Source organism: Phyllobates terribilis, unplaced genomic scaffold (genome assembly GCF_046119375.1).
Source record: "Phyllobates terribilis strain yellow unplaced genomic scaffold, ASM4611937v1 Scaffold_7__3_contigs__length_470593459, whole genome shotgun sequence".
NCBI classification, from domain to species: Eukaryota; Metazoa; Chordata; class Amphibia; order Anura; family Dendrobatidae; genus Phyllobates; species Phyllobates terribilis.
The window spans coordinates 85,896,708-85,912,714 of record NW_027362767.1 but is presented as its reverse complement, the minus strand read 5'-3'; the positions used below and the strand labels follow the sequence as shown (position 1 = coordinate 85,912,714).

Here is a 16,007-nt window from a genome sequence, read left to right as displayed (position 1 = left end):
GTCGCGCTGCGTTCACCGGGCAGGGGTTCAATCGTTCCTTAGGCAGCTTGGGGATACCTGGCAGAACCCCACTTTCTTGTGCTCCTATTTTGACCGTCTTCACACTAGGTCCTTCTCCCTCCTGCTCTGCGCTGCCTACTCTCAGTCCTGTTCGGATACTCTGAAGTCCCTCCTGTCCGTCGGAGTTACACAGACTTGCTTGACCGTCAGGGGACTAGAATGCGGCTGCGATCCCTCTGTCTTCTGACAGATGCGGGCGGACGGGTGCCATCCTGCACGCGCCGTACCCCCTGGGATCCTTTCTTAGAATGGAGCCTACTCCCTGCTCCCCTCCTTGGCCTCTGACACTTGGCTCTACTTGTGGAGCAGATCTCCTAATGAGACTCTGCTCCCGGATTGTTCTTCTGAACTGTCCCGAGCTGTTCTCCTGAACTGCTCCCTAGAACTGACCTGCCACCGTAAGATGGCTTCCCTATTTATACTCCTACTAAAGTGCTCCCTCTAACTACTTCCTCCACCCACACCCACTACTGGTTTCCCCTACCTTTGGGTTCCCCCCACTCCAGCCAGGGTCAGGGCTCAGCAGCTGCGCTCTGCATGTTGCCCCTCCAGCTGGTCTGGAGCAGTGTAGTGTTGGATTCAGGTGTTTGGGGTTCCGTGCAGCACTCCCTCCTTACCTGAGAGAAGGGAGACACCACACCTCGGGGTGAGGTGCAGTACCTCTGTTGTAACTGAACCCTCAGGGGCGCCACACTATCAGTGAGGTTATTAATGGTTGTCTGAGTGCACTCAAGCAAATCATCAAGATCCGCTGCTGGCAGCTCCTTTTGTAATTGGCGACCAATGGCACTTATAAATTTTGACTACCTTTAATACTTTATATGTGTACATACCCTTAAAATGAAGGTGTTTGGTGACCGGATCCATCACTAGGAGTGGAGCCTTCCCTTGATTTTCACTATGTACACTTCTGCTGTCAGTACTCAAATTATTACAAAAAGGAAATATTCCGGAGAACTCAGTTTACAATTATTTTAGACTTACATTATATTCTAACTATCAAACTTTTTTGTTCAATAGGTGACTGCTGGTTTCTGGCTGCTATTGCTTGTTTAACCCTTAATGAAAAATTACTTTTTCGAGTAATACCTCCGGAACAGAATTTTACGGAAAACTATGCTGGGATTTTCCATTTTCAGGTAAAGAGAGAATAAATGCAGACATTGTAATGTTGTATGTGTTTAGCTAACAATATTATTGTACCACACGTTATAGGAAAGTTGCGTTTTAGTACATGCACTAGGTAAAGATTTTTGGATCTAGCAAAATGGGACATTAGTGCTCAGTCCCTCGTCAGCGATTTTTCTTGTACACAAAAAAACGGACCGAATTTCATCAGTGTGTTTTTAGCAGTATCATCAAAGTTTGTCCATTTTTACCATCAGATTTTGGTCAGAGATTCAATAGTTTTTCTCTGATGAAAAAAAAAATGGAGGTTTCTCAAGCTTCAGTCCATGAAAAATGGACAGCACATGGATGGCATCCAAGAGCTATCCGATTTTTTTCACCGACTTACATTGGCGAGTTTCATCCGACACTCAAACCAATATCGGACGAGTTTCTGTGATTTTGTTAGGATTAATGAAAAAAAATCGAACATGTGAACTATGCCATAGACATAGACTATCATAGATACAAGTGCTATATGTGAAAAACACCAATAGCTCTTTAAGCTTAAAGCAACTTAGTGGATAGTGTTGATTAATGTTTGGTATATACAGCTCCTAAAGTAGACATGTTCTTATACCCCCTCTACTTGTTACTCTACATTTGACATTTTTTTATGTCATGATTATACATACAAGGGTATATTCCCACAACAGAATTTCCCGTAAGTCCATATTAATTCATTGGACTATTCTCATATCTAGTTTGTTTTTTTGTAGGGGGGTGTTTATTTTTTATAGATCCATGTGTGAAAGTCTGATTCTTGGTTAAAAATAGATGGCACACAGAAGCCATACTTTTTTTCTTTTTTGCATATGCAAAAATGGATGTGGTTGGGTGAAGGTGCTCTTATAAATACATTGGCTGGTGGTTAGGCGTGTGGTGATGTGTACTAGAAGGGGATCCAATTTTAAGAAGGGTTAGAGTACTGTGCTATACTGTATATTACACACTTCTTGATGTTTTGTTTTCCAGTTTTGGCGTTATGGAGATTGGGTGGACGTTGTAATCGATGATTGCTTGCCGACTTTTAACAATCAGTTAGTCTTCACCAAATCTTCTCAGCGCAATGAATTTTGGAGTGCACTTCTGGAAAAAGCTTATGCAAAGTAATCATCAGTCCATTCTTACTGCTTCCCATCATCAATTCTTTAATCGAAGCAGCAAAATATAAAAACATACAAGTGGTGTCCATGAAAATGTCCAGCAAATAATTGCATGCTTGAGTCATGCCTCTGTGGATATTAGATTTTAGATCACGTGAAACTTTCATAATAGAACAGGTTTTTTACATGAAATAATCAGTGTCCAAAGTTGTACATTTTGGAATCTGTTTTTCTTGATTGAGGTAATGGCTCGTTCTGGCAAATGACTGAATCCAGTTTTTGGGGGATTGAGTTAAAAGCATCCTGTAGGGACACAGGAATGGTCTGAACCTGGCCTAGGGCAATTATCTCTTTATCACAGATAGGATTACAAAGACTGATAACGCCTCTATATACAGTAGATAAAACAGGCCCCACCAATCATAAGAGATGATGGTACAGCTCAGTTTCTCCTCCTGTACAATGACTGATTATTACACCTCTATGTACAGTAGATACACAGAATCCACCAATAAGAGGTGATGTCACAGCTCACCTTCTCCCCCTCATGTACAGAAACTAATAACGCCCCCTTATGTACGAAGACTAATAACACCTTTATATATAGTAGATAATGCAAGATCCACCAATCATAAGAGGTCATAACACAGCTTCCCTCCTCCCTCTTCTGTACAGACTGATAACACCTCTATGTATCGTAGATAACACAGAATCCACCTATCATAAGAGGTGATGATAAAGCTCACCTCCTCCCCCACCTATACAATGACACACCTTTTTGTACAGCAGATGGCACTATATCTTCCAATAATAAGCGGTGATGGCGTAGCTCACCTCCTCCCCCACCTATACAATGACGCAGCTTTTTGTACAGTAGATGGCACTATATCTTCCAATAATAAGAGGTGATAGTGCGGTTCACCTCCTCCCCCACCTATATAATGGCACACTTTTTGTACAGTAGATGAATCTGGATTTTCCAATAATAAGAGATGATGGCGCAGCTCACCTCCTCCCCATCCTCTACAATTTGCTTAGATCAGAATCTATATCATTATCTGGTGTAACTGATTAGAAATACTGTAGGTGATATATTCCCTTTAAGATTCCTTCACCTCTTTATGTCTTGTTTATTTGAGGCTACATGGATCTTATGAAGCTCTCAAAGGTGGAAACACTACAGAGGCTATGGAAGACTTCACTGGGGGAGTGACTGAATTTTATGAGATAAAAGATGCTCCAAAAGACTTGTACAAGATAATGAAAAAAGCCTTTGAGAGGGGCTCACTCATCGGATGCTCTATTGACGTAAGTGTAAGGAATCACGTCATGGTATAAGAATCAGTTATTGTCCATATGGCAGAAGCAGAAAAAATACCGACTGCACATGTAAATATAAAACTGAAAGAATTGTTCAGTCAATTACATTATGTGACCGGCAAATGAGAAAGTCAACTATATTCAACCATTCTCTCAATGACTGTGCCAAATTATCTTACTCACCACAAACTGATAAACACAATATATGGGTTACTAATAGGGTTGAGCGAGTATGTTCTGTCCGAGTATGCTCGGCCTAGCTCCGAGTAGTTACAGCTGCTCGGTGATATGGTTGAATCGCTCCCGTGTGCATGATTTGCAACTGTTTGACAGCTTTATTACATGTGAGGAATGTGTAAGAAATAGACATTCCTCACATGTAATAAAGCTGTCAAACAGTTGCAAATCATGCACACGGGAGCGATTCAACCATATCACCGAGCAGCTGTAACTACTCGGAGCTCGGCCCGAGCATACTCGAAACAGAACATACTCGCTCATCACTAGTTACTAATGGCCGCCATGAAGATGGATTCATGCTTGCTAATGCCTAATGTTATGGCCCCCATACAAAATTAGATTAAAGTTGGCCAGACCTTATGATTTTAGAAGGAGTGGCCAGCCGTCTAATGTATATGGAAGATGACGTCAGAGGAGACAGATCTGGTATGTTGGATTACAATGTCTGATCCTTTTGTTTTCCCTGGAGTTACACTGCCACTAGAGATGTGGCGGAGACTTACTCTACTCACCCTATTAAAAAACATGGAAAATCAACTATTTCGACCATGTATGTGTATAGGGAGTCAGAGGAGATGTCTGGCATGCAAAAGAGCTTTCAGTCAACTGTTATCTAAGGTGTATGGGCCTCTTTGTAGGGTTAAGGTTAGGGTTTCACCATCCTTTATAGTACTGTTTGATGAAGTGCTTTATAAGGCCTCATCTCTTCATGTGGCTGCATTTCCCACATACACAGTGGGAATGCTATATATCTGGCCCATTGCCTTTCATCCTGATGATTCTTCTTATGTGAAGAATAAACTAGAAACTGAAAAAAGGGGAAAATGCTCATAGAGCAACATAGCATAATATAAGGTAAATCAAAGTTTAATAGAAAGGCAAGAGATTGCAGCCCCCCACCCCTGAGGGTGATCCGCTCACATTCTAGTTTTTGTGTTAAAAACCCAACATCTATGAGAACATGTGGAGTACAAATGTGGCTGCGATGCTGCTGGCAGTCTTGGTCGGGTGCTGTCAGCCTCAGAGGAATCCTAAATGGACAGAAGTCATGAAGATAAAACAGAGATCAATACGGCAGCTGCGCTGCGGCTCACAAGGAGATCACTGATACAGAAGATGTATTTATGGTTCTTTATTGAGAGGAATTCATCAATGAGCAGTTGTCATTTAGCACTTCAGTTGACATTTTGGTTTTTCTTCACAACTTCTATCCTTCTAGGATTTTTCTTATGTGGCATCTCTATCGATTGTTCTTTTTGCCAATACACATTAAATAAAAGTTGTCCAAACCTGCCTCCTTTAGCATGACCAGCCAACTATCAAATGTGTATGTTGATGTCACAGTAAAGTATTGGGCATACTGGATTTCAACATGCCCAATCCTTTGTGCCCATATGCTGTCGGTTATGTATGCCAGGTTTTCTTCCCCCTCCCTATTTTATGGACACACGTATAGGGAAAGTTGGAGCAGTACTTTGCAAAATATTTGTTTTTCCGACCGTATATAACATATATGGGTACCATTAATCTGGCCAAATATGGCTTGTGTTAGAAAGTTGTACTGGATAACCATCTCATTAAGTAAAACTTCAACTATAGTGGCTGGAAATGACCAAAACAATCCAGCTCTGTAAAACAATTTTCCAGCAATATCTACTATCATTCTACATCTGTCACGTGGTTGATATCATGAAATTGTGCTGATGGCAGACAGAAAATGGGCAAAAAATACCTATTTAAAATCACCAGCTACTTCTATAATTTCTCTTGTGCTTTTGACCAATTACCTCATTTGTGTCCCTGGCATGTTCTCATCTTGCCATCCATTGCTTGCTTCATCATTTCAACATCTATGACATCTTTATGACATGCATCATAACAATAATCACTCAAGGGAAATAGAAAATACATAGGGATCTATGTAGTGCAGAACCGTAACTACAAAAGGATGAGGAGGACAGAGAGGGTGCTAGGAATAGGATACTCATCTATACGAGATGTCCTACTACCAGGCAGAGTGCTAGGGGTAGGATACTCATCTATACGAGATGTGCTACTACCAGGCAGGGTGCTAGGGGTAGGATGCTCACCTATATGAGATGTGCTACTACCAGGCAGGGTGCTAGGGGTAGGATGCTCGTCTATATGAGATGTGCTACTACCAGGCAGGGTGCTAGGGGTAGGATGCTCGCCTATATGAGATATGCTACTACCAGGCAGAGTGCTAGGGGTAGGATGCTCGCCTATATGAGATGTGCTACTACCAGGCAGGGTGCTAGGGGTAGGATGCTCACCTATATGAGATGTGCTACTACCAGGCAGGGTGCTAGGGGTAGGATGCTCGTCTATATGAGATGTGCTACTACCAGGCAGGGTACTAGGGGTAGGATGCTCGCCTATATGAGATGTGCTACTACCAGGCAGAGTGCTAGGGGTAGGATGCTCGCCTATATGAGATGTGCTACTACCAGGCAGGGTGCTAGGGGTAGGATACTCATCTATACGAGATGTGCTACTACCAGGCAGGGTGCTAGGGGTAGGATGCTCACCTATATGAGATGTGCTACTACAAGGCAGGGTGCTAGGGGTAGGATGCTCGTCTATATGAGATGTGCTACTACCAGGCAGGGTACTAGGGGTAGGATGCTCGCCTATATGAGATGTGCTACTACCAGGCAGAGTGCTAGGGGTAGGATGCTCGCCTATATGAGATGTGCTACTACCAGGCAGAGTGCTAGGGGTAGGATGCTCGCCTATATGAGATGTGCTACTACCAGGCAGGGTGCTAGGGGTAGGATGCTCGCCTATATGAGATGTGCTACTACCAGGCAGGGTGCTAGGGGTAGGATGCTCACCTATATGAGATGTGCTACTACCAGGCAGGGTGCTAGGGGTGTGATACTTGCCTATATGCGATATGCTACTACCAGGCAGAGTGCTAGGGGTAGGATGCTCACCTATATGAGATGTGCTATTACCAGGCATGGTGCTAGGGGTAGGATGCTCACCTATATGAGATGTGCTACTACCAGGCAGAGTGCTAGGGGTAGGATGCTCACCTATTTGAGATGTGCTACTACCAGGCAGGGTGCTAGGGGTAGGATGCTCGCCTATATGAGATGTGCTATTACCAGGCATGGTGCTAGGGGTAGGATGCTCACCTATATGAGATGTGCTACTACCAGGCAGAGTGCTAGGGGTAGGATGCTCACCTATTTGAGATGTGCTACTACCAGGCAGGGTGCTAGGGGTAGGATGCTCGCCTATATGAGATGTGCTACTACCAGGCAGGGTGCTAGGGGTAGGATGCTCGCCTATATGAGATGTGCTACTACCAGGCAGGGTGCTAGGGGTGTGATACTTGCCTATATGCGATATGCTACTACCAGGCAGAGTGCTAGGGGTAGGATGCTCACCTATATGAGATGTGCTATTACCAGGCATGGTGCTAGGGGTAGGATGCTCACCTATATGAGATGTGCTACTACCAGGCATGGGGCTAGGGGTGTGATACTTGTCTATATGAGATGTGCTACTACCAGGCAGAGTGCTAGGGGTAGGATGCTCGCCTATATGAGATGTGCTACTACCAGGCAGGGTGCTAGGGGTAGGATGCTCACCTATATGAGATGTGCTACTACCAGGTAGGGTGCTAGGGGTGTGATACTTGCCTATATGAGATGTGCTACTACCAGGCAGGGTGCTAGGGGTAGGATGCTCACCTCTTTGAGATGTGCTACTCCCAGGCAGGGTGCTAGGGGTAGGATGCTCGTCCATATGAGATGTGCTACTACCAGGCAGAGTGCTAGGGGTAGGATGCTCACCTATATGAGATGTGCTATTACCAGGCATGGTGCTAGGGGTAGGATGCGCACCTATTTGAGATGTGCTATTACCAGGCATGGTGCTAGGGGTAGGATGCTCACCTATATGAGATGTGCTATTGCCAGGCATGGTGCTAGGGGTAGGATGCTCACCTATATGAGATGTGCTATTGCCAGGCATGGTGCTAGGGGTAGGATGCTCACCTATTTGAGATGTGCTACTACCAGGCAGGGTGCTAGGGGTAGGATGCTCACCTATTTGAGATGTGCTACTACCAGGCAGGGTGCTAGGGGTAGGATGCTCGTCTATTTGAGATGTGCTACTACCAGGCAGAGTGCTAGGGGTAGGATGCTCACCTATTTGAGATGTGCTACTACCAGGCAGGGTGCTAGGGGTAGGATGCTCACCTATTTGAGATGTGCTACTACCAGGCAGGGTGCTAGGGGTAGGATGCTCACCTATTTGAGATGTGCTACTACCAGGCAGGGTTCTAGGGGTAGGATGCTCACCTATATGAGATGTGCTACTACCAGGCAGAGTGCTAGGGGTAGGATGCTCACCTATTTGAGATGTGCTACTACCAGGCAGGGTGCTAGGGGTAGGATGCTCGCCTATATGAGATGTGCTACTACCAGGCAGGGTGCTAGGGGTAGGATGCTCGCCTATATGAGATGTGCTACTACCAGGCAGGGTGCTAGGGGTGTGATACTTGCCTATATGCAATATGCTACTACCAGGCAGAGTGCTAGGGGTAGGATGCTCACCTATATGAGATGTGCTATTACCAGGCATGGTGCTAGGGGTAGGATGCTCACCTATATGAGATGTGCTACTACCAGGCAGAGTGCTAGGGGTAGGATGCTCACCTATTTGAGATGTGCTACTACCAGGCAGGGTGCTAGGGGTAGGATGCTCGCCTATATGAGATGTGCTACTACCAGGCAGGGTGCTAGGGGTAGGATGCTCGCCTATATGAGATGTGCTACTACCAGGCAGGGTGCTAGGGGTGTGATACTTGCCTATATGCGATATGCTATTACCAGGCATGGTGCTAGGGGTAGGATGCTCACCTATATGAGATGTGCTACTACCAGGCATGGGGCTAGGGGTGTGATACTTGTCTATATGAGATGTGCTACTACCAGGCAGAGTGCTAGGGGTAGGATGCTCACCTATTTGAGATGTGCTACTACCAGGCAGGGTGCTAGGGGTAGGATGCTCGCCTATATGAGATGTGCTACTACCAGGCAGGGTGCTAGGGGTAGGATGCTCGCCTATATGAGATGTGCTACTACCAGGCAGGGTGCTAGGGGTGTGATACTTGCCTATATGCGATATGCTACTACCAGGCAGAGTGCTAGGGGTAGGATGCTCACCTATATGAGATGTGCTATTACCAGGCATGGTGCTAGGGGTAGGATGCTCACCTATATGAGATGTGCTACTACCAGGCATGGGGCTAGGGGTGTGATACTTGTCTATATGAGATGTGCTACTACCAGGCTGAGTGCTAGGGGTAGGATGCTCACCTATTTGAGATGTGCTACTACCAGGCAGGGTGCTAGGGGTAGGATGCTCACCTATTTGAGATGTGCTACTACCAGGCAGGGTGCTAGGGGTAGGATGCTCACCTATTTGAGATGTGCTACTACCAGGCAGGGTGCTAGGGGTAGGATGCTCACCTATTTGAGATGTGCTACTACCAGGCAGGGTTCTAGGGGTAGGATGCTCGCCTATATGAGATGTGCTATTACCAGGCAGAGTGCTAGGGGTAGGATGCTCACCTATTTGAGATGTGCTACTACCAGGCAGGGTGCTAGGGGTAGGATGCTCGCCTATATGAGATGTGCTACTACCAGGCAGGGTGCTAGGAGTAGGATGCTCGCCTATATGAGATGTGCTACTACCAGGCAGGGTGCTAGGGGTGTGATACTTGCCTATATGCGATATGCTACTACCAGGCAGAGTGCTAGGGGTAGGATGCTCACCTATATGAGATGTGCTATTACCAGGCATGGTGCTAGGGGTAGGATGCTCACCTATATGAGATGTGCTACTACCAGGCAGAGTGCTAGGGGTAGGATGCTCACCTATTTGAGATGTGCTACTACCAGGCAGGGTGCTAGGGGTAGGATGCTCGCCTATATGAGATGTGCTACTACCAGGCAGGGTGCTAGGGGTAGGATGCTCGCCTATATGAGATGTGCTACTACCAGGCAGGGTGCTAGGGGTGTGATACTTGCCTATATGCGATATGCTACTACCAGGCAGAGTGCTAGGGGTAGGATGCTCACCTATATGAGATGTGCTATTACCAGGCATGGTGCTAGGGGTAGGATGCGCACCTATTTGAGATGTGCTATTACCAGGCATGGTGCTAGAGGTAGGATGCTCACCTATATGAGATGTGCTACTACCAGGCATGGGGCTAGGGGTGTGATACTTGTCTATATGAGATGTGCTACTACCAGGCAGAGTGCTAGGGGTAGGATGCTTGCCTATATGAGATGTGCTACTACCAGGCAGGGTGCTAGGGGTAGGATGCTCACCTATATGAGATGTGCTACTACCAGGTAGGGTGCTAAGGGTGTGATACTTGCCTATATGAGATGTGCTACTACCAGGCAGGGTGCTAGGGGTAGGATGCTCACCTCTTTGAGATGTGCTACTCCCAGGCAGGGTGCTAGGGGTAGGATGCTCGTCCATATGAGATGTGCTACTACCAGGCAGAGTGCTAGGGGTAGGATGCTCACCTATATGAGATGTGCTATTACCAGGCATGGTGCTAGGGGTAGGATGCGCACCTATTTGAGATGTGCTATTACCAGGCATGGTGCTAGGGGTAGGATGCTCACCTATATGAGATGTGCTATTGCCAGGCATGGTGCTAGGGGTAGGATGCTCACCTATATGAGATGTGCTATTGCCAGGCATGGTGCTAGGGGTAGGATGCTCACCTATTTGAGATGTGCTACTACCAGGCAGGGTGCTAGGGGTAGGATGCTCACCTATTTGAGATGTGCTACTACCAGGCAGGGTGCTAGGGGTAGGATGCTCGTATATTTGAGATGTGCTACTACCAGGCAGAGTGCTAGGGGTAGGATGCTCACCTATTTGAGATGTGCTACTACCAGGCAGGGTGCTAGGGGTAGGATGCTCACCTATTTGAGATGTGCTACTACCAGGCATGGTGCTAGAGGTAGGATGCTCACCTATATGAGATGTGCTACTACCAGGCATGGGGCTAGGGGTGTGATACTTGTCTATATGAGATGTGCTACTACCAGGCAGAGTGCTAGGGGTAGGATGCTTGCCTATATGAGATGTGCTACTACCAGGCAGGGTGCTAGGGGTAGGATGCTCACCTATATGAGATGTGCTACTACCAGGTAGGGTGCTAGGGGTGTGATACTTGCCTATATGAGATGTGCTACTACCAGGCAGGGTGCTAGGGGTAGGATGCTCACCTCTTTGAGATGTGCTACTCCCAGGCAGGGTGCTAGGGGTAGGATGCTCGTCCATATGAGATGTGCTACTACCAGGCAGAGTGCTAGGGGTAGGATGCTCACCTATATGAGATGTGCTATTACCAGGCATGGTGCTAGGGGTAGGATGCGCACCTATTTGAGATGTGCTATTACCAGGCATGGTGCTAGGGGTAGGATGCTCACCTATATGAGATGTGCTATTGCCAGGCATGGTGCTAGGGGTAGGATGCTCACCTATATGAGATGTGCTATTGCCAGGCATGGTGCTAGGGGTAGGATGCTCACCTATTTGAGATGTGCTACTACCAGGCAGGGTGCTAGGGGTAGGATGCTCACCTATTTGAGATGTGCTACTACCAGGCAGGGTGCTAGGGGTAGGATGCTCGTATATTTGAGATGTGCTACTACCAGGCAGAGTGCTAGGGGTAGGATGCTCACCTATTTGAGATGTGCTACTACCAGGCAGGGTGCTAGGGGTAGGATGCTCACCTATTTGAGATGTGCTACTACCAGGCAGGGTGCTAGGGGTAGGATGCTCACCTATTTGAGATGTGCTACTACCAGGCAGGGTTCTAGGGGTAGGATGCTCACCTATATGAGATGTGCTACTACCAGGCAGAGTGCTAGGGGTAGGATGCTCACCTATTTGAGATGTGCTACTACCAGGCAGGGTGCTAGGGGTAAGATGCTCACCTATTTGAGATGTGCTACTACCAGGCATGGTGCTAGGGGTAGGATGCTCGCCTATATGAGATGTGCTACTACCAGGCAGGGTGCTAGGGGTAGGATGCTCGCCTATATGAGATGTGCTATTACCAGGCAGGGTGCTAGGGGTAGGATGCTCACCTATATGAGATGTGCCACTACCAGGTAGAGTGCTAGGGGTAAGATGCTCACCTATATGAGATGTGCTATTACCAGGCAGGGTGCTAGGGGTAGGATGCTCACCTATATGAGATGTGCCACTACCAGGCAGAGTGCTAGGGGTAGGATGCTCACACACACTAGAAAGCTGTCAGCCGAGTGGTCATCTGTTCTGTATAAGAGCCACTGCCAGACTCCCCGAAAATGGCTTACATCTCAGAGACCTAAAGGATCATTCTTTGGAAACCCAAAGTTGAGTTGGGAGGCCCACATACACATTACACTGTCAGCTGATCCCGCTAATATTGGCAGGTTAGGCCAACTTTCACCTATTATGTATGGGGGCCTTTTAATTTGAAGCCGATTTATAAAGCAGTTTCCAAGAGGAGCATTACAAGACTATCTATATCTTGGAAGGTAATGTGAATCCTGATGTGACTCTGCTTTCTGAATTTCTTGGCTTTCTTCTTCATTATTAACAGTATCACACCTAAAAATCTGTTGCAAGGTGGATTTATTCCTCCAGGACTTATAGAGAAGGCCTGTGAGTCATTTCCTCCTCACCAAAATGGCGGGCATAGACAGAAAAGTCCCCTGTGCAAGAATAATATATGGGCCCTTTGCAGTTCTATAGCAAATCATAATGTGCAGTTCCACCTGCTTTGGAGGTGGTAGTGGCCTCCTCACCTTTCAGGCCCCTGTGAGGCTGCACAGGCTGCACCAACCCTGCTTCACCCACATGAAAATGTAAGGTGCCCAAGCGAGGTAGTCGTGGGCGAGCTGCTGCCTCTTCTCGATCTGGCACCTTACAAAGTGTGTACTGGTGTGCTGCTGTGTATGTGGTGCTTATTCGGTCGTCCATGACAGCACCACGTGAGATAGAGGATCCGCCCATCAAGGACAGGAAACCTACAGGTTAAAAAGGGCGGCCCTCTCTTCCCGCCTCAGTTTAGGTTTCCTGTCCATGATGGGGGACCTTGCAGGCTTACGTGCAGAAGATGGACTCCTGTCCCAGAGAGGGCCACAGCAGGTGGTTGGAGCCAGTCCGTCCCGGTCCTCTGGAGACGCCACGGCAGGGCTCATGGGGGCGCCTCCGTGAGCGTTGCGGCAGACGCGACATCGCCTCACGGGAGGTAGATGTCCGCCAGGTGTGGGGCCGCTAGCGGGCTTCCTCCCCCCCCGTTACCGCTTGCAGGAGATCCAGGTCGTGCCGGCGGCGCACGTGACGGGCGCGACCTTCTGACTCGACTTCCGGTGCGCCGGGCAGGAAGCCCTGTGACGTCACCGGAAGGGGCGGGGCTCGTTTGAATTTTTTGGCGCGAGCAGCTGAACGCCGGGGGATTGAGGACCTGGCGACGAGTAGCCCACCTGGATCCCACCTGGACCTGGGGAGGAAGAGCAAGGAGCAGGTAACGCCCTCCTGGGTAAAAAAAAAAAAAAGGAAACACACACCCACACATGGTACCGGTATGGCCAGTATATAAAGGGTCTGGTAACATACAGAGGTGCTTCCCAGCCCATTCTTACATTGTAAGCTATGGAAGATTCACAGGAGCTGTCACCTAGGCAACAACATCTGCTGCAGGAGCAGCCCTCTGGGGAGCCCTCACAACTAGTGGCGCAGCGTCATTCCCGGCTAGGGTCTGGTCGTACAACTAGAAGAGCTACCACTAAGAGCAGGAAGGACGGTCCGGTGCGGCGTGATTCCTCGCCATGCATGCTGGATTCTTCTGCTTCTACGGTACCGAAGGTTCTGTGGGGTGAGTGGAATCTTCATGAAAGTTCTACTAATGTTTCCTCCTTCTTTCTATCTATGACTTTCTTTTAGAGCAAGAAATATTCCTCGAAGTCCAAGCACAGAGAGTGTGCCTTATGCAGCTGTCCACTCCCTGATTCATATAGCAAAAGGTTATGTCAGCTTTGTATCAGCAAAATGATATCGGAGGAGACCCCAGATTTTTCCCTAGGCCTAAGAACTTTAATAAGGGAAGAAATAGGCAAAGCATTGCAAGGTTCAGAGTCTGGGCATATTCCTCAAGAAACCCAGCCGGGTTCAGACTCTGAGCTATTGGTCGCTTCCTCCTCCGCCTTCTCTTCCTCTGATAGTGAGCCAGATAGACAGTGCTTCCCCCTGAAGGAGGTCGATGCCCTAGTAAAAGCTGTCCGATCTACAATGGGGATAGTGGACTCGAGGGTAGAGAAGTCAGCTGAGGATGTTATGTTTGGTGGTCTGGGGCTAAAGAAGAGAAGGGTCTTTCCAGTAAATTCAAGGGTGAAAGACCTCATTGATAAGGAGTGGAGAAAGCCTGACAAGAAGGGTAGTGTTCCTCCATCCTTTAAAAGGAAATATCCGTTTGAGGATGCTATGTGTTCCTCCTGGTTAAAAGCACCCAAGCTGGATGTTGCTGTTACTAAAGCAGCGAAAAGAACTTCCCTCCCGTTCGATGATATGGGTGCATTGAGAGATCCCCCAGACAGCCGGGCTGATACTTTCCTGAAAGGGGCATGGGAGACAGCTGCGGGAGCACTGAGACCAACAGTAGCAGCTACCTGTACGTCCAGAGCCCTGATGGTGTGGCTTGAACAGTTAGACAGTCAGTTGAAGGATGGGACTTCTAGGAAAGACATTATTTCTTCCCTTCCACTGGTTCAGGGGGCTGATGCATCTGTGGACTCGGTGAGGTTGGCAGCAAAGTCAGCAGCACTGTCAAATGCGGCTCGACGAGCCTTGTGGATTAAAAGCTGGCCAGGGGATTTACAGACTAAGTCCAGACTGTGTATAATCCCGTGTGAAGGGGAATACCTCTTTGGTCAGACCATGGACGACTTATTGGAGAAAGCGGGGGACCCTAAGAAGGGGTTTCCATCAGTACCTCTACCCTCCTTTAAGAGATCGTTCCGGAAGAGGAAATTTTTCCGGAAGAGATATTTCAGGGAGCAAGACAAGTCTGATGAAAGAGGTCGAAAAGGTAGAGGTCTACTCTTTGGTCCGTCTCCAAAAATTGAGCAGAAGCCAGGGGATACACAATCAGCCCAGGTGGGAGGGAGATTGTCATTTTTTGTCCCAGCTTGGGAACAGATTTCTCATAGTAATTGGATTTTGAGCCTGATTAAGTATGGTCTTAAGTTTCAATTTAAAGCATTGCCTCACAAAAGGTTCATGGTTGTTCCCTTCAGTTCTTCCCCAGAACGCCAGGCTGCCCTCGTTTCGGAAGTACAAACCCTAATAAGGAAGCACGTCCTGATTGAGGTTCCGGAAGCTGAAAAGCGTCTTGGTTTCTACTCCCCGCTCTTCTGGATTCCGAAACCGGATAGAAGTTTCAGGACAATTATAAATCTGAAATCCCTGAATAATTTCCTTAAAATACACACCTTTAAAATGGAGTCTTTAAAATCCGTAATAAAGTTACTTTTTCCCCACTGCTATATGGTAGTGCTTGATCTCAAAGATGCGTATTACCATATCCCAATTCATAGTGATTACCAGAAATACTTGAGGCTGGCCATTGAAATAGACGGGGTGGTTAAACACTTCCAATACACTGCACTCCCCTTCGGTTTATCTATATTCCCACGGGTTTTTACTAAAGTAATGGCGGAAGTTATGGCCCATATAAGAGAAAGGGACATTCTAATTATCCCTTACCTGGATGATCTCCTGATAGTGGGGAATTCGTTGGTTCAATGCGAGACCCACCTGCAGGAGACCATGTCGGTCTTAAAGAGTTTGGGGTGGTTTCTAAATTTAGAAAAGTCTAGACTATCTCCACTCAAGGTACAACAATATCTGGGGGTCATATTAGATTCCAGGAAACAGCTATGTTGTCTTCCAGAAGAGAAAATTGATAGAATCCGGGAGTTGGTAGAACATGTATACTTAAACCTTCTATGTCACTCCGTAAGGCCATGTCACTATTGGGAACCTTCACCTCCACTT

The 16,007-nt window shown here is 47.2% G+C and overlaps 1 protein-coding gene across 3 annotated transcripts in view; it reads left to right on the top strand.

Moving 5' to 3' along the window:
• The window catches only part of CAPN3 (calpain 3), a 210,998-nt gene that overhangs the window by 71,237 nt on the left and 123,754 nt on the right, over positions 1-16,007 (top strand). For all 3 annotated transcript variants that reach the window (XM_073638927.1, XM_073638926.1, XM_073638928.1), the window contains exons 3-5: positions 1,081-1,199; positions 2,203-2,336; positions 3,473-3,641. In XM_073638927.1, the coding sequence (XP_073495028.1) occupies positions 1,081-1,199; positions 2,203-2,336; positions 3,473-3,641 (422 nt within the window). The remainder of the gene's footprint in view (positions 1-1,080; positions 1,200-2,202; positions 2,337-3,472; positions 3,642-16,007) is intronic.